This window comes from Triturus cristatus, chromosome 9 (assembly GCF_964204655.1).
Source record: "Triturus cristatus chromosome 9, aTriCri1.1, whole genome shotgun sequence".
In the NCBI taxonomy this organism is placed as follows: Eukaryota; Metazoa; Chordata; class Amphibia; order Caudata; family Salamandridae; genus Triturus; species Triturus cristatus.
In genome coordinates this window covers 346831990-346858000 of record NC_140592.1, presented here as the reverse complement: position 1 = coordinate 346858000, position 26011 = coordinate 346831990, and the positions used below count along the sequence as shown (strand labels likewise).

General features: G+C 46.0%; 1 protein-coding gene across 2 annotated transcripts in view; it reads left to right on the top strand.

Annotated features, from left to right (window-relative positions):
• Window positions 1-26011, top strand: part of FANCD2 (FA complementation group D2) — a 1050809-nt gene that overhangs the window by 400985 nt on the left and 623813 nt on the right. For both annotated transcript variants that reach the window (XM_085625116.1, XM_085625117.1), the window contains exon 27: window positions 14630-14731. In XM_085625116.1, the coding sequence (XP_085481242.1) occupies window positions 14630-14731 (102 nt within the window). The remainder of the gene's footprint in view (window positions 1-14629; window positions 14732-26011) is intronic.

Genomic DNA, 26011 nt, shown 5'->3' with positions numbered 1-26011 from the left:
CCGAGGACGAAGATGTTGAAAGCGTGGAAGACACGAACTACAGCCCCGCTTCCGAACACGATTCCCGATCGGAAGACGCCGATGAAGCGCTTTTTCACAGGGAAGAAGCCGGCGAAGAGGTAGGAGACTACGATGAGGCCTTTGGGGCCGAAGAAGATAGCTCTGGTGAAGAGCAGGGCCTACCCGTCGAAGCGGAGGCTATCAAAGTGCGTCATTCTACGGCTCCGGTCGAGGGATCGCCTCCGGACCTTACCCGAGATCAATCCCGCAGTTCTTCGGCCCCGCCTTCGGGCCCGGCCTCGAACATCCAGCAAGAGCCAATATTACCGAAAAAGACTGGTTTCCCTTCAACGAAACCGAAACCAATCGTCGCACCGGTTCCACAGAAACCGAAAGTGAAACTAGCAGTGGTCGGCTCGAAGCCCTCGACGACCTCCACTCCTTCGACGCCAGCCCAAACCATCGGCTCTGAACGCACTAAAAGGGATTTCGGCGCCGAACTCGCTGCTGCGTATGTCGGTACCGACCCGAAAAAGAAGGCCATCGGTACCTCAAAAGCGCCTAGGCCGCCGGCACCGAAGCAATCGGCCCGACCACAAAAGTTAAAATGGCCGCTCCATCGGAGTCCACTTCGAAGGCAGCGACTAAGGTCAAGTCATCGACTCCGTCGACCGCTACTGCCTCTCCTCGAATCGATGACCCTGTGGCTCCGAAGCAGTCCTCTGCAGAACCACTCCGCACCAAAGAACCTTCGGCGTTTTCGGTGCGACAAGTTGCGGCGTCCTTGCAACGCATCAGAGAACAGGCAGCCCTCCAGTCCACATCGGGCCCTGACCCGAAAAAGGCTCCAAAGGCACCTTCGGCACCAACCAACATTACTTTTGGTTTACCGCCGTCCACGGCGCCAAAGATGTTCGAGATCCGAACACGTGTCCGCCTGACAAGGTCCCCATCTGCTGGACACTCTCCTACTGGGCCTTCACCGTCCCAATTCATCGACGCCGACACCGGCAGACTCATGCTCCGAAAACGGAAGGGCACACCAGAGCAGGCCTTGGACTCTTACAGAATCCCTCTAAAACAGAAACTGCCAGCAGAATCGGAACCGGTTCTATACGAACGTCTGCATACCTCCTATCTGGATCCCCAGTCCTTTTCTCCAACGCCCTCCGACACGGACGCAATGGAGGACTACATGGGTGATGAGACCACCTACCCTAGGGATATAGAACCTGAGGAGCAGCAGGACCCAGATCAAGCTTGGGATGACCCTGCAGACCCGGGTGCCACAACAGATACCGAGGACACGCAGCTTTACGGTGCAAAAACATCTCCCACAGAGGACACTGCTGCCTTCAATGCCCTCATAGAACGTGCTGCAGCCAATCATGGTGTGCAACTCCACTCTGACACAGTTGAGGAAGACTTCTTGGTGGACACTTTCGCCTCCTCTGAGAGGACGGTCAAGACTCTGCCCATGTTGAAAGGTGTTCTCAAGCCAGCAAAGGAAATTTTCAAGGAAACAACCAGGGCACGGTTGCTGAACCCCAGGATTGAGAAGAAATACAAACCTGCGCCCGGGGACCCTATGTACATTAGAGGGCAGTTACCTCTAGACTCCATGGTGGTTGCTAACGCTCGCAAACGAGCGCACTCACAAACGTCTGGTGACGCTCCTCCCCCAGACAAAGAATCCAAGGTGCTGGAGACCTTGGGCAAGAGGATTGCAGCTCAAGCAGCAAACATTTGGCGCATTGCCAATACACAGGCCCTCCTAGCTCGCTACGATCGTTCACACTACGACACACTAGAGTCACTACTCCAACATCTGCCAGAAGAGTACAAAGAGGCAGCGGAGCTCCTCATCAGAGAGGGACAACTCCTTACAAACGCATCTATTAAGTGCGCACTAGATGCTGCCGACACAGCTGCGAGGGCAATAAACACCAGCGTCATGTTACGCCAACACGCTTGGCTAAGAATCTCCGGATTCAAACCTGAGATCCAAAACAACATCCTAAACCAGCCTGTCAACCCCGACTACTTATTCGGACCGGAAGTTGACACCACTTTAGAAAAGATGAAAAAGGACACTGACACTGCGAAGTCAATGGGGGCTCTACAAACTCAGACATTTCGTAGTGGCTCCTTTCGTCGCCCCGGAAATAGGGGAGCAGCTAGAGGACAGGGGTCACAGCAGACATACAATAAAGGGGGCACACAGAGTACCTACGATAAAAACAACAGAGGTGGATATCGTGGCTCCAGCACCAAGGGCAGAGGACGCGGTTATGGCAACACCAGGTCCTCACCCAAGACCAAACAGTGACGCCCTCTCCCTTCCCCCCGACCACATAACACCTGTCGGGGGAGACTCCAGCGGTTCCTGTCCACGTGGAATACCATCACCACGGACAGGTGGGTCAGGGATATTATCCAGCCGGTTACTGTCTCGAATTAACCTCCACTCCACCCACAATACCGCCAAAGCACCGTCCTATGTCCGCAGAGCACTTAGCATTATTGCATCCGGAAGTGCTCAGTATGCTGCAAAAAGGTGCAATAGAGATCGTGCCCGTCAACCAGCAGGGGACAGGAGTGTACTCTCTGTACTTCCTAATCCCAAAAAAGGACGGGTTGCTCAGACCTATACTAGACCTGAGACCCCTCAACCACTACATTCTCTCAGAGCATTTCCATATGCTCACCCTACAACAGGTTCTCCCGCTGCTCAGCCAGGGAGACTTCTTAGCCACACTAGACCTCAAAAAGATGCGTACTTCCACATACCCATACACCCGTCACACAGAAAATATCTCAGGTTCACTATTCAGGGACAGCACTACCAATTCAAAGTCCTCCCCTTCGGTGTGACAACAGCACCCAGAGTTTTCACCTAGTGCCTAGCTACAGTGGCTGCACATCTACGGAGACAACACATTCACGTCTACCCTTACCTGGATGACTGGCTTGTTCAGGCAAAGTCAGCCCAGCAATGTGCCAGCCACATGTCAATCACCATCCACCTCCTTCACAGTCTGGGATTCTCACTAAATTACCCAAAATCACATCTCCAACCCGCACACGTACAGCAGTACCTGGGTGCGACCGTAGACACTCTGGCAGCCACAGCTCAGCCAAATTTAGTGAGGATCAACAGCATGCAAATGCTGATCTCAAAGTTCAAACCTCAACACTCCCTTCCTGCGCGAGTGTTCATGCAGTTGATAGGCATGATGGCCTCCTGCATTTTCATAGTCCCACACGCGAGACTACATATGCGCCCGCTTCAGGAGTGCTTGGCACGTCAATAGAATCAGGCTCACGGGCAATTAAAAGACCTAGTGTTGGTGAGCGGTCGGGCATACAACTCTCTGCATTGGTGGAACCCACAAAACCTTTGCAAGGGCCGACCGTTCCAAGAGCCTGTTCCACAAATAATACTGACGGCGGTCGCGTCTCTCCAGGGATGGGGAGCTCATGTACTCAATTACACAGTGCAGGGACTATGGACAATACAACAAAAGAAGATGCACATCAACCTTCTGGAACTGATGGCAATCTTCCTGGCAATGAAGGCATTCAAAGTACACTTGTGCAACAAAGTCGTGTTGATCCGGACGGACAACATGACTGCCATGTACTACATACAGAAGCAGGGAGGAACACACTCTCCACAGTTGTCTCATCTGGCTCAGAGCATGTGGAAGTGGGCCATTCAGAGGAACATATTCCTCATGGCGGAACACCTCCCCGGCAAGGACAACCAGATGGCGGATCTGCTCAGCAGACACAGCCACCAGATGCACGAGTGGGAGCTACATCCGTCAGTACTCCAACCGTACTTCCAACAGTGGGGTCATCCAGAGATAGACCTATTCGCCACAAACGAAAACGCAAAATGCCAAAGCTTTGCCGCCAGGTTCCCACATCCACAGTCGCAGGGCAATGCGATATGGATGAACTGGTCCGGCAGATTTGCGTACGCTTTTCCCCCAGCACCGTTAATACCGCTGGTGGCACGCAAACTGCGACAGCACTCACTGACACTCATCCTAGTTGCTCCCACATGGGCGCGCCAGCCATGGTACACCACCTTTCTAGAACTTTCCGTGGTGCTGCATCAAAGGCTGCGGATCAAACCTGCACTCTTAACGCAGAACCATGGCGAAATTCAGCACCCAGATCCGCAACAGCTGAACCTGGCAATCTGGCTCCTGAAGTCTTGGAGTTTGGCTACCTAAACCTGCCACCTGACTGTATGGAGATCATTAAGGAGGCCAGGAGACCCACTACCAGAGCCTGCTATGCAGCTAAATGGAAGAGGTTTGTCATTTATTGCAACAACAATCACATTAACCCGCTAGACGCATCCACTCAAAACATAATCTGTTACCTCTTACACCTATACCGATGCAATCTGGCATACACCTCAATACGTATCCATTTGACCGCAATAGCAGCCTATCTCCAGAACAGGCAGCACCTCTCTTTATTCCGAGTGCCTGCCATCAAAGCTTTCTTGGAGGGACTTAAACGAGTAATTCCCCCAAGACACCCACCAGCACCGGTGTGGAACCTCAACTTAGTCCTCACCCGACTGATGGGTCCACCCTTCGAACCTCTCCACTCATGTGAGATTTAATTCCTCACCTGGAAAGTAGCTTTCCTAGTGGCAATCACTTTGTTAAGAAGAGTTAGTGAACTCCAGGCACTAACCATTCAAGAGCCATTCATACAAGTTCATACCAACAGGGTCGTACTACGTACTAACCCCAAATTCATGCCTAAAGTAATATCGCAGTTCCACATGAATCAAACTATTGAACTGCCCGTTTTCTTTCAGAACCCACAAAATGTCGCTGAAAGAATGCTCCATACACTAGATGTCAAAAGAGTCCTCATGTACTATATAGACAGAACTAAAGACTTTAGGAAGACAAAACAACTTTTCGTTGCCTTCTCTCCACAACACAAAGGCAACGCCATCTCCAAAGCAGGTATAGCCAGATGGATCGTTAAATGTATTCAAATTTGCTATCAAAAGGCTAAACGCACATTAACGATTCCCCCACGAGCCCACTCAACACGTAAGTTAGGGGCGTCCATGGCTTTCCTGGGAAACATTCCTTTACAGGATATATGTAGAGCAGCCACATGGTCCACTATACATACATTTACCAAACACTATTGTGTAGATGTACACTCAAAACAGCAGGCAGCTGTAGGACAGGCTGTTCTCAGACCGCTGCAGCTGGCACTGGTGGCCGCCGCTAATAGGAGGTACTGCTATGTATTCTATGCACAGATATGAATTCAGCAGCTCACATGCCTCGAACTGAATATGCTACTTACCAGTATGCATCTGTTCTTGGCATGTAGGGCTGCTGACATTCATATCGCCCACCCTCCGCCCCGGCGCCTGTAGCAGCTGCAGCTCTCAGAATTACTCTATAGCATGGTCATCACTTCCTGTATATACTCCATCACTGCCACAATGGCGAAAAACAATCTGAGGATGGAGAGGATGCCCATGCGCACTGTGGTCCAGGGGAGGAGTCACCTATCTCAGGATACTTCGAAGACTCTTCCAGGACAACAACGTGCAAACATCCGGACCCAACACTAGGCGGCGATCTATGCACAGATATGAATGTCAGCAGCCCTACATGCCAAGAACAGATGCATACTGGTAAGTAGCATATTCAATATCAAACTTAACGGACCTTAGAGAGGAAACGTTCGCATTTACCGATGATGCTGCCGACAAGATATATGCATTGATACAGGAAGAGACCACAGAAGTCACATCAAAGAGAACCAAAGAGCAAAATATACGCCAACTATTGTACCTCTCAAAAAAAGAAATCAATCAGAGATTACATGCAAGCACCATGATTAAATATCACAAAGCTCAAAGAATACCCAGAGGACTAAGAATCCCATTGAAACCATCATTATGCAAAAACACTCAACAATTCAAGGACCGTTGGTTTGCAATATTGAATAAATGTTCCTTGGACTTAATCCTTCTGATTATTGAAGAACTATCAAACATTCTAGAGGAACTAACAAAGGAAATAGAAGCGATTAAATCAGAACTACAAACGACCACACCTCCAGAAGATTGGAACAAAGTGCTAGAAGATATCAATATGCAATTATCAAAACATACTCAAGAAATCAATTAAAGGAAAATAAGAAAATTTAGAAGAGACACCATCGATTATAAGTTGGGAGAAGTGTACACTTGGGCTGACATATATGCCCAACGAAGACAGAATAAACCATACAATTTGCAAACCGACACGTCTTCATCAGAAAGTGATGGTTCAAATCAACATAGAAGAATACCAACACCAACCACCGAGTTACTATTCCAACTGAAACAACGGAAACAACCACATCGGTTTCTTTTTTAGAAGGAGGCACTACCAACGCAGAAGACCCAGGAGGAGTCAAAGAACCAGAAAAAAACAAGGATTTACCACAAACACACTTGACAACGCAGAAACAGAACAAACAAAAGAAAGGGGGACACAGAATGACCTAGTAATCAACATTTCAGATTACCATTTATCCAATATCGAATCAAAAGTATTGCAAAAAGGCACTTCTTTTGTACCGACGTCGTATACTAACAGCTTGGAAATAGAAATTAGTTTCTTTAAATTGATGAGAAAACTTCGATTCAGACACTATTTTGAAAATGTAGCAGAATTCACCACCTCTTCTGACGAAGATCCTCTTAAAGGCTTAAAAACTAAAAGTACCTATATGGCACCCATAAGCCACAAAAGCTTGGACACGTTTTAAACCCTTGTGAAACAGGACCTACAGAAATTAAACTATCACAAACGACATAAATTCAAGAACCTTACACAAAAGGAATGGGGAATATTAAAATCCCTAGCAAACAGAACAAACATCACGTGTCAAAAAGCAGACAAGGGCGGAGCATTGGTTATCCTTAACACCAATTTCTATGAAGAACAAGTGGAAATTCACCTATCAGATGAACACACCTATATGAAATTGGATCTCAACCCCACAGAACAAATCCATGAAGTTTTAAAAAACATTGTTCAAAAAGCCAATGAAATGGGCACCATCAATGAAAAAGTAAAGAAATACTTAATTCAAAGGAATCCCAAAAGCCCTACCATATATATGGTACCAAAAATACATAAGAATTTGACAAAGCCACCATTTCGACCTATAGTGTCTACAAGAAACAGCCTCCACGAACCAGTTGGTAAATATTTGGATAAATATCTACAACCAAGTGTCACCAAATTATCAACTCATATCAAAGATACAACGGATTTCCTCAATAAATTTCAAAAGGTCACGAAACAAAAGAACGAATCCATCTTAATGTGCACAATAGATGTTAAATCCCTCTACACATCTATCCCACACCAATGAGGTTTGGAAGCAGTAGAACAAGCACTCCTTCAAAGTGAATACAGCACGGATTTACAAGTTTTCTTGATGGAACTGATGTTTTTCACACTACAGCATAGCTATTTTAAATGGAAGACAAACTGGTTTTTGCAGAAGACTGGTACATCAATGGGAAATTGTGCCGCTCCCACTTATGCTAATATCTTCATGGGAATGTTCGAAGAAAAATTCATCTGAACTAATCCAACATGGCAAACTCATCTAAAAATGTTCGTACGATTCATAGACGATATTTTCATACTATGGAACGGACCAATATCAATACTGACCAAGCTACTGGATGAACTGAATGATATAGATCAAAGAATTCAATTTACCTTTGATATCCAAACAGACACTATTAACTTTCTGGATGTAAAAATCATACAGACGAATGAAGGATTTCATACAGATCTTTTCAGAAAACCAACTGACAAAAATAACATGCTATCTTACGACAGCTTTCACCTGAGTTCTCTAAAAAACAACATGCCTTTCACGCAAATACTCAGTCATCAGGATAGTATCTGATCCCAACACCAGGATGACACGAATTTATGAAATGCTCAAACGTTTTCGAACTAGAGGACACCCAGAACATATTTTGCAACAGGCAGAAAACAGAAGCAACACCATCAACAGGATTACAGCATTATCAGCCACAAAAAAACCTATCGACAATCGCACCACCATAGTTTCTAAGTACTCGACTATGAGTAAATGCTTCAAGAACATCATTAAAAGACATTGGCCAATACTTAAAGTGGAACCCGATTTCAAGAATATCTTTGAACAAGAACCCATCTTCGCATACACTAGAGCAAAAAACTTGGGAGAAATCATCAAAAACCCAACAGATCAGAACTCACAAATCCAATACAAAGGAACAATAGCATGTTGGAATTGCAATAATTGCAATAACATCATTCCGGGCTCTAACATCACACACCCCATGAAAGGTTATATCATTAACCTCAAAGTAACGGCCACATGTGATACTGCGAACACGATATTCCAACTAAAATGCCCATGCGGAAAAATTTATGTGGGACAAACAGAAAGGAAAATTAAAACCCGCATAAATGAACACAAAAGCAACATTAGAACCCAGAATCTCAAATCTACAGTGGCGACCCACTTTTTAGAAGCAGGACACAACATCAGCCAACTGAAATTCAACATTTTGGAAATTATCGTAAAAGCGGAAGGCAAAGACAATCACAAAACTCTATTACAACGAGAAAATTATTGGATTTGAACATTAAATTTGATGAAACCATATGGAATGAATGACCGGATGGAATTTACATGTTATCTCTGATTGATTGAACTCATTAACTGAATTTATCAATACCATCATGTGTTTATTGTTTTCTGTTTTATTTGTTTATCAATGAATGAACATTTTATGCGTATAGTCTGTCTTCACTATCACAGTGGAGTGGTGTGGCTCACTAGTTAGAGGCGGCAGACCCGGAAGCAGAGGTCGGTCGGGACCAGGGTTTGATTCCCGACGCGGCAGGGTCTTGGGCCAAGGTCAGCGGACTCGATAATTCTCGCCTCGGTGCCTACTCTAACCATGGATCCCACTCAGCAACTCTGGGCAATAGCTTGCTTAAACTCCACTTACGGCCCCATCAGCGCCGGGGATGCTTGTCTTCACCTTGGAGATGCCCAGTAGGGACCATCTCACAGGGAAAGCCAGGATGGGTTCCCCAGCGGTATACAGCGCCAGGACGCCCCGTTGCTGGGGCAGCTGTGCGCTTTACAAGTATACAACATTTACATTTACATTTACATTTGATAGCAAATAGTCCTATGTTGATCTCTAATAGGCAACTTTCACATATATCGGTAACTGACACAGCGTTCACATACTCGCGAAGACGTCAGGCGTGGCGGCTAACCGAACGCGCAGACAATTCATGGCACAATAGTAAGTAATTCAAGAGCACGCGACTCCGTAGACTTTTTTCTGCAAGCGATAAGAAAGCGAGGCACTCTATGGCGCACGCACAACTAAATAAGGTCGCGCCCTTAGAGGCATTTAAATTAAATTTTAAACGTCAACCACACACAAACTCGCTTGGCTTTCTGAGTTTATTTTAAGTTTCCTCACTGCATATCCACAATCGTTCCCCGACTTCATGTCGATACTTTTGCAATATCATTACACGATTAACAGATAGTCACAACGCGCGCATCAGATAAGCACTACAACACATAGGAAAGTCAACTAACGTTTCTTAACATTTTTTTTGAGAGACAATAGAAAGACGCATATAATATAGTCCTCTGTATCATTTATTTTTAGACATTCCCCGGAAGAAGGCATAACGCCGAAATGCATTGGGATATGTAACATTGTGACATTGGTAAATACGATGCATCATCGAAATGACAAAGAATTTCATGATATAAATAAATGAAACTCAAACCATTGACAAATCGTCAAGAAACTTTATTGAAATGAACTTGAGAAACAATCACAAAAATCGATACTCCAGTGCCCAGGGGACACACCCAATCTTTGAGGGTTTGCTACTCACTATTTGATTCTACGCACTTCCTTGTTCAGAGAAGTGACACCCTGTGAGCACGGATCAACCTGACGTAAATCAGTTTAAACATATGAACACAAGCATCTAAGCAGTGCACGTACTATCTCTATGAAGTCAGTGGATATACATTGCTTTCAGGAGACTTGGTCTTTTTCAGAGTCTGTCCTAGGTGGATTCTTGAGAATCCACATCTTAGCCCAAAAAAAAAACAAGAAAGGTTGTTCAATGAGGATGGGGGTTATGCTTTTGTTTCCACCAAAACACAGCATAAAATGCACAGGTTTCCTGTTTGCAATGTCCCAATGAATGTGCTTCAAGTAAGACTGATTGAATTGCACTACTAATAGAGATCGTTGATAATCTTGAAAGCTTGTATTCCACCAGGTTGTCATTCTAATGTACAGCCTATAATGGAAGCACTGGCAGAAACTGTAATGCAGTTAGCAAATGATGTAAAAACCTTCAAGCACTGCTGATCTGTGGTAATTTTAATATTCCGCCTCGTAGAAGTGTTGCTGAAGAGATAATCAATGAAGAGGATGCGAGATGTGAGATTTCCGAACTAGTTATCCTTGGGGGAAAAAATGGATGAGGGAAATGACACAAAAGATATTGATTCCAAGGCCTGCAGTTTGGTTCCTCCTTTTTAGGTCTCGTCTGACCCAGCGCATGCGCTGGTCTTGCGAGACTTATTGAGAGGGCTCCAAAAAGTGCTACCAGGCCAGCCTAGAGCTACAGTGCATGTGGGCGGGCGCGCGCGCTTTACCGCAATTACTTTCACTTTCACGGCCGCTTTGATATTTGATCGCAATCGCGATCACTTTCACTTTCGCGGCAGCACGGCCACTTTGCATAGCCAATAGGTCTTGCTTTTGGGACCTTATAAGTATTTAGTTATGCAACTGTTGCATGGCTAAACACTTATAAGGTCCCAAAGGCGAGACCTATTGGCTATGCCAATGCTTGTTTTAGATCTCGCCTGACCCAGCGCATGCGCTGGTCTGGCGAGACTTATTGAGAGGGCTCCAAAAAGTGCTACCAGGCCAGCCTAGAGCTACAGTGCATGTGCACGGGCGCGCGTGCCGCGCTTTACCACGATTACTTTCACTTTTGCGGCCGCTTAGATGTTTGATCATGATCGCGATCACTTTCACTTTCGCAGCCCCACGGCCGCTTGGGACCTTATAAGTATTTAGTTATGTAACTGTTGCATGGCTAAACACTTTTAAGGTCCCAAAGGCGAGACCTATTGGCTATGCCAATGCTTGTCTCCCTTGCTGACCTTTGTCTTGACACCTCACCAGAAAGGGGCATTCCTTATCCCTTGTGCCCTCACACAGAGGAAGTTTCCTCTTTTACCACACTGGTGAACAAGGCTGCAGAATCTATAGAGCTGACCTTGCCCTCTAAGCAGCCAGAGTCCAACATTCTGACAGCATTTTTGCAGCCTGCCTCTTATGGTGCTGAGTCCTTACTATTTAGGTCTCGCCTGACCCAGCGCATGCGCTGGTCTGGCGAGACTTATTGAGAGGGCTCCAAAAAGTGCTACCAGGCCAGCCTAGAGATACAGTGCATGTGCGCGGGCGCGCGTTGCGCTTTACCGCGATTGCTTTCACTTTCGCGGCCGCTTTGATGTTTGATCGTGATCGCGATCACTTTCGCGGCCGCACGGCCGCTTTGCATAGCCAATAGGTCTCCCTTTTGGGACCTTATAAGTATTTAGTTATGCAACTGTTGCATGGCTAAACACTTATAAGGTCCCAAAGGCGAGACCTATTGGCTATGCTAATGCTTGTTTTAATGTGGCCCTATTGGAGTCTGTCGTAGCTTCTTGAAAGAAGCCCATTGGAGCCAGCAATCCACAGACATATTGTCGAACGCCACAGGTCTGATTTGGGTGCTCTGAAGTTTTTGTCTGTCCACCCTGTGCCTGAGAGTCTGGTTCAGGATTCGTCCTCCAAGCTGAACTCCAATACCATCCCAGAGTCCGTCTAGAGTGTCTAAAGTAAACAGCAAGACACAGTGGACCTGTCCCTTTTAATTTCATGCAGTCTTGAGCTTCAATCAGCAAATGCCACATGTATGTTAAGCCACTATGTCCATGCTTCTTTGAGTTGGCAAAGCAGGCAGTGACACAGGAACACCTGAAGAAGCCTTTTTCTTAACTGATCATCTGTGGGTAGCGTACTGTGAGCCAGATCATGAAGCGTGGACTGAAATCAGTAGAAACAGTGGTCCGATCCATGTGGATGACCATCGTAGTACATCGTCATGCCTGGTTGTTTAACTGGCTTTTCTAGAGATGTCCTAGCCACTGTGCTGGACATGCCTCTTGATGTCAGTGGCATTCCAGTGATAAAGCGGACTACTCACTGAAACACTTCAAGAACAGCAGAGCTGGCCTCATCAGTAAGTCATTTCCATCAGCAATACAGGAAATTTCAGAGAAAATTGAGAGTTCAAGAGTTCTGACCAAGACAAACTTCTCAGACCACCCCAACAAATGTTTCACTCTTTTCGGAGCAGTGGTAGATGTAGAGTCTGCCATTATCAGAAGCAGCTGGTTCGGTGTCCACCATCTTCTGCTGACTCGGCTCTCTCAAAACAACTTGATCCACCCAAAGTACCCCTCAGGCCATAATATCTAGTGGGAAGGAAGAATCTCCTATTTCCCACCAAAAGAGTGACTATCACAACAGATTGTTGGTCATCAACAGCCAATCCGCAAGGGCTATGTCATGCCCTTCCTGTCCCTCTCTCTGAACTGCCATCATTGCACCAGGATGTGCTTTCCAGCACAAAACTCAAATGTAGAGGCCAAAACCATAGACCTGCTGAGCAAAGAGGTACTGATTCTACTGCCTTTACCTATTGGTTCGAAGAATTTCAGAGATCTCATGCCCATTGTAGATCACCTCCTTCTGAACGTATTCATTCACAAGACAAGTTTGTGATACCGTTCATGAGCCAAGTTTTGCTGACTCTGAAGGTGGGAGATTGGTTGGAGACACTGGATCTCCATGATGCCTATTTTCATCTTCCAATTCTTCCCATCCATAGACATTACTAAAGGGTCAGATTGGGTTCCCAACTCAAGGTTCTTACATTCTGACTGATGACCGCTTCATGAGTCTTTATGCGAGTGCTGGAAGATGTGGTGCCTTCACTGCGAAAGTCAGAAATCCATGTATTTCCCTACTTGGATGACTGACTAGTGAAAGAGTCTACCACATTCGTCGAGGAACACCTTCAGTGCATTATGACTCTTTGCTATGTCTTGGGCTTTACAATCAACAGCCTCAAAAGCTAACCTCTCTTCTAAGCAGAGGCTGCCCTTCATAGTTGTGTGAACAAACACAACCCTCATGAAGTCCTTTCCTTCTCTTCAGAGGCTGTGGATAGTCAGGAAATGATACTGTGATGTATAATTCATACTCATGCAGTCTGATTCTGCAGAGCCTGCTGTCTGTTTGGCCTTGTGCAGCCTCTATTGCCACACACCTGATTGGCGGGTGGGCTCTAAATTGGTGCCTGAGGTCACAGTGAGTGCAGCATGAGGAGTATCTCACAGTACAGGTCTCTCACAGTACAGATCCCCCATTCTGTTTATTCTAATCTGCACTTGTGAATGAATCCCTAAAACTTTCTGATGGGTTACCCTTTCAGCCCTCCTCAGGCTACAATGGTCACAGACACCTTCTTCATGGGCGCAAGTGCCCATCTGGGTGACAGGGAGTAGGGCCTGTGTGCCGCATTAGAGCATCACTTGCACATAAATTTGTTCAAGCTGTGAACTATTCGTTTTTCTATGAAGGCGTTCTTCCTGCCTCAACTTTTAGATTCTGTTGGACAACATCAGTACTGTCTATGCTACCAATAGACAGGACTCATTGAGTCTTTCACTCTATATTGGGAGGCGCTTTACTTGTGGAATTGGATGCAGTGATGGAGAATCTTTCAGTACTACCTCATCTTAAAAGTTCCATCTATATGAGGACTGATGCTCCATGTCATCTCTTATTGTAGGACCTCGGATGGGAGCTTTATGATCATTTTCATCTTCAATAAGTTCATGTGATATTAAGTAGTCTTCTGATGTTCCCTGCAAATCATCTGATTAAGTGCTCAACATTTGTTATCTAACAATTGTAAAGTTCACCATAAACCATTGCTAGTTTCTTCTCATCTTTTCGCAGTGTCAGTTCTTGATTGCATCTGTGTCTCAGTTGTTGATGGTGTGTTGACAGTTTGTCATTTAAAAAGTTACAGTTAAGATCGTCAATAGATTTTGTGTTGATGGGAGGCGCTTCCAATATATCACAGGATCAACAGTGAAGGCCCTCATTATTATCCGTATGCACTTGAAAGGGAGGGGAGTGGTAGTTAACAAAATCACTTTAGAGAAGAGGTTTCTGGCAGGCCAGCATTTTGCAAATCTGTCAATGTGGACGGATAGAATTGCAAACATGAGCTATTGTTTTTTAGCTCTGAATAATAATTTCAGCTTTTAAAGTTGTTGTGTATTGCCAAAAAAACAGTATTTACTGTTAACTCATATTTTGTGCATGGTCTTCCATTCAGAGAAGTAAGGTTGTTTTGCTCTCTCCACTGTTTTTTTTCAGCCACATCCAACTATGTTCCTCCACCTGCAAACTTTGATTCTGAGGCTTCCGACAGCATTCCAACTGTCAGCACAGCACTTCCAAATAAAAAAGGCAAAAAAGGTATTCCTTTCCTAAAAGTGTTTTGAATGTGCCAACATTTTAGACATGTTTGTTCTTGTGAAAGCCATCGCCATACAGGTTGTTCTTATCTTCAGATATCCTCTCAAAGGGTTTTAAATCTGTGCATGAAAGAGATTTACGTAGTTGTGCTTTCCCCACGACATGTGAACACTCACACAATATCTTTAAAGCATCCCATGCACCCTTTAATAATTTCCTCTTTTCTAAACCACTTTTTATAGGGACATGTGAGTTTTTTCTAAATATTTCTGCACAGTTTACATAACTGCTAATCGTTTACTTTTGTTCTATAGGAGTTCCTAAATACAATCCTCCATTAGATCAGTCATCCCCAAAGATCACTTGAAAACTGCAGTTCACGTTCTAAACACCTGTAGATTCGATTTTGACAACTTGTTTTTTTTTATACATTGGGTCTGTATGAGGTAGTAATTCACAGGGACACCTTAATCTTCTATAAGCCTCCCAGAGGAAAATGAAAAGGAAACCAAGAAAGAAATCAAGGAAAAAGAAAGGCTCTGTTTTTAAAATGAAAACCCTCACCCAGCCAGAGGTGGCATGCTTTATCTTCGGGTTCCTACTCACACCACTAACAGGTAGGATAGTGGTGCGGGCTACAACTCTCATTGTTTTTGAGAAATGCTCTCAGATGGTAACTAAAGGGATATCCCAATGCGAGCTGTGTGGTGTAGGTAATGGTTAGCAGAATGTAGTGAAAAAGTGAGGGTAGCAGGATGTGGACAGTAACTCCCCAGAATAAAGGGTTGACCCGTACCCCTCATAACCTCCTTCCCCCTGCATTTCCCAATGACATTGCAGTGTACAATGGTCTGACTAATATGGTGTATGACACCTATGTAGTCCACCTGGAAGAGGATCAAACTAACTCCTGTTTCCTCATCGAAATTCTATTACTATCACAGAGGATATACAACTTTCTGTCAATGCTTCCCAGATTCTGGACCAAGGACGAGAAGCCTTTATAGAACCAGCCTCAGCCAAAGCAGTGATGCCCAAGGTTTAGAAGAAGTACAGACATTGTTCTCAGAATCCCATCTACATAAAAGGCAACAGAGCAGCTGCCGACCACTTGGTGAGAAAAACCCTTAAGGTAAGACTTATTTTCCTAATCTGCGCGTGCAGAAATGCAGAAGGGAAATCAGGAAACCAACTTGCCCCAATAATGGTCTGAGACCCATGGAGGGCTTCCATAGAGGCTGAAACGTGTTGACGGGACAATTAGAAGGATGAGGGAGACCTTATCTCTCATCCAGATAAGTTTTTAACCCTGCCCTGTGTACCCTCCAAATGAAAGAAAATCCCTTGAGGTTTACACAGAGGTAGTTTTAACTCTGAACCCCACCCATATCCAACATCACTTATGTTGTTCTCCCTCCTCTGAAGGCAGAGACCCCCTTGATGTTTTTACCCTATCATGACTGGACGGATAAGCTTATGAGGAAGTATGCCACAAAAATGGGGATGAGACTTTTCAGTCCAATATCTGTTATTTTGCTCCCAGTAAACATAACCATAAACACTATAACTCCTTTCTAATACACAATGTTGTGCTACTGCTCTCATGTTTTTGGTGAGAGAGTGATATTTCATTTGAAGGATATACAGCAGTGCAGAAAAACCTCTTTCTCACTTGTGGGACATCATTTTCAAAGACAACAGCAGGTTACCTCCTTTTGTCAGTCAGAGTCATGGCAAAAGAGTTCCTTCATACCAGACCTTTCTGGGAACAGATATAGGTAGAAGAGAATAAACAAGAAGCTTGAAAACAATAACTAAGTGGCTCTTAATGCATACCTTCACAATGTCTAACTCCAGAGGGGGGCAGAATAGTATGATTGTACAAACTGCAGAAACGTATAACATACAGGTGGGTTTTAAACCTATTAAAATACAGATATTTTATAGAGTTTATAAAGAAACGTCCGAAACAGATTCTGAAACAGGATTTAACCCTGTCAGACCGGTCAGGATGTAGTTTTCCTGGGTCAAGTACATCCTTTCTGCACAGTGATCCAATAGACCCAATAATATATTGTCTAGCTCGGTGTCTATTTTTTTAATTTAATTTAAAGCAAAGGTATTTTATCCGCAACATAATGTAATACTGCATGGTGCAATTAGGGGAGTCAAATACAGGACTGAAATCTTGTGTGCAATCTTCCTTGAGGCATTACATCGTCTGTACCCTATGCCCATTTATGGAGCTTCCCATCATCTAAAATCCATCTCGTATCAAGTCCTTGATTGGGCACTGGTGCAGTGTTCCTAAATCACCTCCAGTGTGAGGATGTGCTAAACAACTCAGTTCAAGTTCACCTCTTGGTGGTTACTTAAACTCTTGAGTTCTCTTTGTGGCTCAGTCTCTTCTTCGTGCAAAGTTTTCAAACCCTGCGGTTGCTTGCATGCCATTGTTTAAATCTAGGGTGGTGTGGGATCGATGTGTGCAGCGTTTTGGCTCCTATAACTGCTCTGCAAAAGTCGAGGCTGTGGTCTCACAGAGAATTCGATGGCTGCTCGTGTCTTTAAAAGTTGTGTTTGACCTACGTCTTGTGCAGAAGGGAATGCTGGTACAGCTGGTGGGGCATCCAGGCTAGTGTGGATCTTGAGTTCTACGGCAATTGCATCCTCAGACCCTAGCAGTACTCCCACTTTGACATTGACTGAGCATTTTGATTGACATAGGAGCCAAAACGCTGCAGACATCCGTCCCACACCACCATAGATTTAAACAACTGCAAGCAAGCAACCACAGGGTTTTGAAAAATTTGCTTAAACATATCCTCCAAAATTACTGGTTCAGATTGTAGTAAGTTCAAAACATTGGAAATGTTGCTAATACTTATAACTATAAGATGGCCTCCACAACTAGCGTATTCTTATCTTGTGAACATGTCTTACCGTAGAAACATCAATCTCCCAGCACACAAGGATCTATCTTTGATATAAAGAGGGAAAATATTCCAACCAGAACCTCAGCCTCTACAATTGGGGGCCTGGCTACGGAGACAGTAGACTTTGTGCATTTACAGCTACCGGATATATTTATGGCGATCATTGAAAAAGCAAGGCAGCCATCATGTAGGAAATATTATGAGGTAAAATGGCATCTACAGTACAAAACAAATAACCATTTACAACCATTAACTAGTGGGATGGTAATTATACCGTACTTAATATAATTATTAGCATATGCAAAAGGGATTCAGCAAAAACACATTTTTTCAGTACCCCTTATGAAACGATTCCTAGAACGGTATAAAATGTGGTACGCTCCGCATGGGCCATCAGCACCTCAGCAGAACTTAAATCAAGTTTTAGAAGGATTAATGAAACCTCCCAGTGAACCTATGTTTACTTCTCAAGAAGAGTTATCGAATTGCATACTCTTAACTCTTCAAAAGCCATACTTGTCCACAGTGAGAAAGTATTAAAGAGTACAAATCCATCTTAAGGTACTATCACCTTTCCATCTAGCAACCAATTTATACAGTTATTAGCTTCATTTTAGAATCCAACTAATGCAGTTGAAAGTGCTTTGCATACATTAGAAATGAGAAGAGTTGTAATGTGTTACGTTCAGGAGACTAAAAGGAGTCCATTTTCCTTTGTTCATGCCCTACAGGTAGTGCCAACACCAGTGACCAACGCAGCATTGGGAGATGGATTGTTCAAACTAATCAGTCATTATAGCAAAAGGAAACAAAAAAACTAAAGTTGACACCAAAGTGCATTTTACAAGAAAAACAAAAGGGGATACAGTATCTTTTCTTGGAGATGTGTTATAAAAATAAAACGTGTAACCCTGATACATGGTCATCAAAACACACTTTTACCAAACATTATTGTGTAGATATCCAAGCAAAGCTAAAATTATAGTAGGTCAAACAATAATGTGATACTACTCTCTCATTTAATCCTCGTCCGCAAAGGAACAATACAACTACATAATCTATGCACAGCCTGTGAATCTAGAAGCAATTTCATGCTACAAAAGCTAATGGTTATTTACCCTTAATTAAGGCTTTGCTGCTTGAAACTCTTCTAGATTTATGTGACCCTCCAACCACCCAGTGATGGAGGAAGCAGTTTGGGGGACTTACGGTTGACATCATAGTAAGTCATAAGACTCCATGCAACTCAACACCCAAGAGACAAAAGCGACTTCTACAAAAACTTCTGAACCCAACCATTAGAGACTGGAATTATGTACAGCATGTGAAGCTAGAAGAGTTTCAAACTGCAAAACCATATTCACAGGAAAGTAAACTAAGTCTTTGGTACTCACTCATAAGGAAAGGAATCTGCAGGAAGTTTTATTTATCCAAAGTGAAGGTTACTTACTTTTGGTAATGATATTTCTGGTGGACACATAATCACCCGGCATATTCCTCACCGCCTTCCTGACTCTCTTGATATATTAGCCCTACAAATAATCAGATACCTTGGTATTTAAGTATTTTATGTGCTGGATTTGTCAACGTCACGAACATGTTCTCCTTTCTGCTCTGCATGCCTTGATGGGAAGCAGAAACTTTTGAAGGAACTGATGGTAGTGCGCTAGTTGACGCCATATATCTTTGGTGTTTTCACATCCTGGGTGTGCAAATTTGCTATGCTTTGCATACCAATGCTTCCGCTTGGTGGGTCTGAAGAGGTATTATTATGGAACATGTTTCCAATCCTGTCTGCTACCTGAAGGGAATAATCTATGGAAAGAATATGTATCCACTTTAAATATCTTTACTGAAGGCAAGTAACGTTTTAATATTTGCCTCCCATTTCCAGGGTAACACTCAACTAATTTTCCTCTCAAATTCCCTCCCATTCTCTGATCCATCGATGAACTCTTACCCATGACCACCCTCAAGTTCACATGGTTGCATTCTCTCTTCACCCCACCAACCACTATGCACCCATCCAAATTTTCAAGCCCATATTTTCCTATCTGTTTCTCTTATTGAAAGTTCCTGACCTGTACTTCTTTATGCCTCTTCCCCCTTTTCAACATGCATTCATTGTAGAGCTATTTGAATCCACCCTCTACCCATGCCCTCCACCACAAAACTACATCATGAAAACTCAGAATTGTCCTCTCCTCTACAAACATTAGAAACCAAGCACCCTTGGGTGACTAAGGGCAAACCCTCCCATGTAATCTTCACTACTGTGCCCGATTGCCCCAAATCTGCTTCTTTCAAACCCTTATGCCCCTATCTTACATCAGCCCATAGAACCTCTCTCAATTCATGCAATCTGGCCCTTTTCTAAGTATGGCCTGTTTTCTCAGGCACCTTGGCAGTTAGGGTTACTGGGTTTCAGTTGCATCGGTTGGAATCATTCATAATTGGTGTCTTGGGGCCACAGTACTATTAATCCTCAAACTGGATAACCAGGTACTCTTCTCCAGCATTTGACTATCTCAGGATAGTGAGCCCAAGCAGTCCAAGACTTACTCAAGGAGGCAAGGTAGGTCAGAATAAGAGAGTTCGAGGCATGTGGGCTGCTGAATTCATATCTGTGCATAGATCGCCGCCTAGTGTTGGGTCCGGATGTTTGCACGTTGTTGTCCTGGAAGAGTCTTCGAAGTATCCTGGGATAGGTGACTCCTCCCCTGGACTACAGTGCGCATGGGCATCCTCTCCATCCTCAGATTGTTTTTTTCCGCCATTGGGTTCGGATGTGCTTATCTTGACTCAAGTTAGGAAAAACGTTTTCAAGGCCAAAAGGCCTTTAGTTCGCGTCGGTACTGTTCCCGATCGGTATCGATAGTATTTTGTTAGTTTACTAACTTCCAGAACCAACTTTTTCGCATCTTACCCGACCATCGACCCGTCATCGACGATGGAATCGAGGACACCATTCAAGCGGTGTCCTGTATGTAATGCGAAATATCCCCACATCGACGTCCATCCGGTGTGCAACAAATGCCTTTCACCGGATCACGACGAATCTACATGTATGGCCTGTGCCCGATTCCGATCCAAGAAGACTCTCCGGAATCGACGAGCAGCGAGACTCGAAGCGCAGCAAGCGGCACCGGCCCCGGCCGACATCTTCAGCGCCGAGAACGAAGATGTCGAAGATGTGGAGAACCTACCCTCCAGTCCCGCTTCCGAACATGACTCCGGATCGGAAGACGTCGAAGAAAGACTCTTTCGCAGAGATGAAGACGACACCGAGGTAGGAGACTACAATGAGGCCTTAGGGGCCGAAGAGAGTAGCTCCGGTGACGAGCACGGCCTACCCGAACAGACTGAGGATATCCCAGTGCGCCAGTCTATGGCTCCGGTCGAGGGATCGCCTTCGGGCCTTACCCAAGACCTATCCCGCAGTTCTTCGGCCCCGCCCTCTGGCCCGGCCTCGGACATTCAGCGGCAGACATTAATACCCAAACCGGCTGGTTTCCCTTCTTCGAAACCGAAACCAAAAGCTGTATTGGTTAAACTGAAACCGAAACCGAAAGTGACGCTGGTCGGATCGAGGCCCACCACACCTTCGACGCCAGCAAAACCCGTCGGCACCGAGCGCACCAAACGAGACTTCGGTGCCGAGCTTGCAGCGGCCGACGTCGGAGTCGACATACGGAAAAAACCCTTCGGTGCCACCAAACCTACTCGGCTCCCGGCACCGACGCAATCGGCTCCGACCCCAAAGGTCAAACTGCCTGCTGCGTCTCACACCGCTTCGACAGCACCACCAAAGGCACACTCATCGAAGACGTCGACGGCCATTACCGCCCCTCGACTCGATGACTCACCGGCGCCGAAGAAGTCCACGCCCGCCTCTACAGAACCGGTCGGCGCAAAGGAATCGATGGCGCTCCAGGTGCGGCCCGTTGCTGCGCAACGCACCAAAAACAAAACAGTCCTCCAGGACACGTCGGGCTTCGAGCCGATAAAAGCTCCAACAGCCTCTTCGGCACCGGCCAACATTACTTTTGTCCTGCCGCCATCCATGGCCCCAAAACTGTTCCAAATCAGGACACGGGTCACCCACACCACGATCACGCCTGCCGAACGCTCTCCTGCGGAGACGTCCCCGACACATCTCATCGACGCCGACACTAGCAGGATGATGCTCCACAAAAGGAGAATAACTTCTGAGCCAGCTTTGGACTCCTTCCGGATCCCGCTTAAGAGAAAGCTGCCAGTGGCTTCGGAACCAGTTCTTTATGAACCTCTCCATTCCCCCTACCAGGATCCACAGTCCTTCTCTCCCACACACTCCGACACAGATGTTTTGGAGGACTACATGGGTGACCACGTCCCCTACCCCGGAGAGATGGACCCTGAAGGCCAACAGGACCCTGATCAAGCTTGGGATGACCCTGTAGACTCAGGTGCACCTATGGATGCACAGGACCCGCAACTCTATGGAGCAAAAACATCTCCCACAGAGGACACTGCCGCGTTCAACGCTCTAATTGAACGTGCTGCGGCCAATCATGGGGTGCAACTTCACTCTGACACCGTCGAGGACGACTTTCTCATGGATACTTTCGCATCCTCAGAAAGGAATATAAAGACTCTGCCCATGTTGAAGGGTGTCCTCAAACCAGCAAAGGACATCTTCAAGGAACCCACCAGGGCAAGAGTAATAAACCCCAGGATCGACAAGAAATACAGATCGGCGCCTGGGGACCCTACTTACATTAGAGGCCAGTTACCTCTGGATTCCATTGTAGTTGCGAATGCTCGCAAGAGGGCACACTCGCAAACAACAGGTGATGCTCCTCCCCCGGACAAAGAGTCCAAGGTGCTAGAGACCTCTGGCAAACGGGTTGCCGCCCAGGCAGCTAACATATGGCGCATTGCCAATACTCAGGCGCTCCTCGCTCGCTACGATCGAGCGCACTACGACACATTAGAACAACTACTCCAACATCTCCCTGACCAATTCAAAGAAGGTGCAGAGATCCTCATCAGGGAGGGACAACTGCTCACAAATGCATCCATTAAGTGTGCACTGGATGCCGCGGATACAGCTGCCAGAGCCATAAACACTAGCGTCATGTTGCGACGACACGCTTGGTTGCGAATCTCCGGATTCAAACCGGAGGTACAAAATAACATCCTCAACCAGCCTGTCAACCCCGACTACTTATTCGGGCCGGAGGTTGACACCACCCTAGAGAAAATAAAAAAGGACACAGACACTGCAAAGTCCATGGGGGCCCTACAAACGCAGTCCTTTCGGAGCGGCTCCTTTCGTCGCTCCGGAAATAGAGGAGCAGGTAGAGGACAGGGGTCACAGCAAACATACAACAAGGGCAACACACAAACCACCTACGATAACAACACCCGGGGTGGATATCGTGGCTCCAGCACAAAGGGCAGAGGACGCGGCTACGGCAACACCAGGTCCTCCCCCAAGAACAAGCAGTGACACCCTCTCCCTTCCTCCCGACCACATAACACCTGTCGGGGGAAGGCTACAAAGGTTCCTGTCCACGTGGAACTCCATCACCACGGACAGGTGGGTCAAAGATATTGTCAAATACGGTTACTGCCTAGAATTAACCTCAACTCCACCCACAATACCTCCAAAAAACCGTCCTATGTCCTCAGAGCACTTAACGCTCTTACAGCAGGAGGTGCAAAGTATGCTACTAAAAGGCGCAATAGAGGTCGTACCCATCCACGAGCAAGGTACGGGGGTGTACTCCCTGTACTTTTTAATACCAAAAAAGGACGGGTCACTCAGACCTATATTAGACCTGAGACCCCTGAACCAGTACATTCTTTCAGAACATTTTCACATGCTCACTTTACAGCAAGTCCTCCCGCTGCTCAAGCAGGGAGACTTCCTGGCCACACTGGACCTCAAAGATGCGTATTTCCACATACCCATTCACCCCTCACACAAGAAATACCTCAGGTTCACTGTTCAGGGGCAACACTACCAATTCAAAGTCCTTCCCTTCGGCGTGACAACAGCACCCAGGGTGTTCACAAAGTGCCTAGCTACGGTGGCGGCACATCTACGGAGGCAGCACATACACGTCTACCCTTACCTGGACGACTGGCTCGTTCAAGCGAAGTCAGCCCAGCAATGTGCCAGCCACATGTCCCGCACCATTCACCTCCTTCACAGTCTGGGGTTCTCACTAAATTACCCAAAATCCCATCTCCAGCCCGCACACGTACAACAGTACCTAGGTGCGACTATAGACACTCTGGCGGCCACAGCTCAGCCAAATTTAGTGAGAATCACCAGCATGCAAATGCTGATTTCCAAGTTCAAACCACAACACTCCCTTCCCGCGCGAGTGTTCATGCAGTTGATAGGCATGATGGCCTCCTGCATTTTCATAGTCCCACACGCGAGACTACATATGCGCCCGCTTCAGGAGTGCTTAGCACGTCAGTGGAATCAGGCTCAAGGACAGTTGAAAGACCTAGTGTTGGTGAGCGGTCGGGCATACAACTCTCTGCATTGGTGGAATCCACAAAACCTTTGCAAGGGCCGACCGTTCCAAGAGCCTGTTCCACAAATAATACTGACAGCGGACGCGTCTCTCCAGGGATGGGGAGCTCATGTACTCAACTACACAGTGCAGGGACTATGGACAACACAACAAAGGAAGATGCACATCAACATTCTGGAATTGATGGCAATCTTCCTCGCAATGAAAGCATTCAAAGTACACTTGTGCAACAAAGTCGTGTTGATCCGGACGGACAACATGACCGCCATGTACTACATACAAAAGCAGGGAGGAACACACTCTCCACAGTTGTCTCATCTGGCTCAGAGCATGTGGAAGTGGGCCATTCAGAGGAACATGTTCCTCATGGCAGAACACCTCCCCGGCAAGGACAACCAGGTGGCGGATCTGCTCAGCAGGCACAGCCACCAAATGCACGAGTGGGAGTTACACCCATCAGTACTCCAACCGTACTTCCAGCAGTGGGGTCATCCAGAGATAGACCTATTCGCCACAAGCGAAAACGCAAAATGCCAAAGCTTTGCCGCCAGGTTCCCACATCCGCAGTCGCAGGGCAATGCGATATGGATGAACTGGTCCGGCAGATTTGCGTACGCTTTTCCCCCAGCACCACTGATACCGCTGGTGGCACGCAAACTCACACAACACTCACTGACACTCGTCCTGGTTGCTCCAACGTGGGCACGCCAGCCGTGGTACACCACCTTTCTCGAACTTTCCGTGGTGCCGCATCAAAGGCTGCGGGTCAAACCCGAGCATTTGACGCAGAACCATGGAGAGATTCAGCACCCAGATCCGCAACAGCTGAACCTAGCAATCTGGCTCCTGAAGTCCTAGAGTTTGGCTACCTAAACCTGCCACCTGGCTGTATGGACATCATTAAGGAGGCCAGGAGACCCACTACCAGAGCTTGCTATGCAGCCAAATGGAAAAGGTTCGTCATTTATTGCAATAATAATGACATTAACCCGCTAGACGCATCCATCCAAAACATTATTTGTTACCTATTACACCTATACCGATGCAATCTGGCGTACACCTCTATACGTGTCCATTTGACCGCAATATCAGCCTATCTACAAACCAGGCAGCACCTCTCTCTATTCAGAGTGCCTGCCATCAAAGCATTCTTGGAAGGACTCAAACGAGTCATTCCACCTAGCCACCCACCAGCCCCAATGTGGAACCTCAACTTGGTCCTCACACGCCTGATGGGTCGACCCTTTGAACCTCTACACTCATGCGAGATTCAATTCCTTACCTGGAAAGTAGCTTTCCTAGTAGCGATAACTTCTTTACGACGCGTTAGTGAACTCCAGGCACTAACCGTCCAAGAGCCATTTATACAGGTTCACGCCAACAGGGTCGTACTACGTACCAACCCCAAATTCATGCCCAAGGTGGTATCGCAGTTCCACATGAATCAAACTATTGAACTGCCTGTTTTCTTTCAAAACCCACAAACTGTCGCAGAAAGGGCACTCCATACACTAGATGTAAAAAGGGCCCTCATGTATTATATCGACAGGACCAAACCCTTTAGGAAAACCAAACAACTTTTCGTTGCCTTTGCCCCACACCACAAAGGTAACGCTATCTCCAAAGCAGGTATAGCCAGATGGATCGTTAAATGTATTCAAATTTGCTATCAAAAGGCTAAACGCACTTTAACGATTCCCCCACGAGCCCACTCAACACGTAAGTTAGGGGCCTCCATGGCTTTCCTAGGAAACATTCCTTTGCATGATATATGTAGAGCAGCCACCTGGTCCACTACACATACATTTACC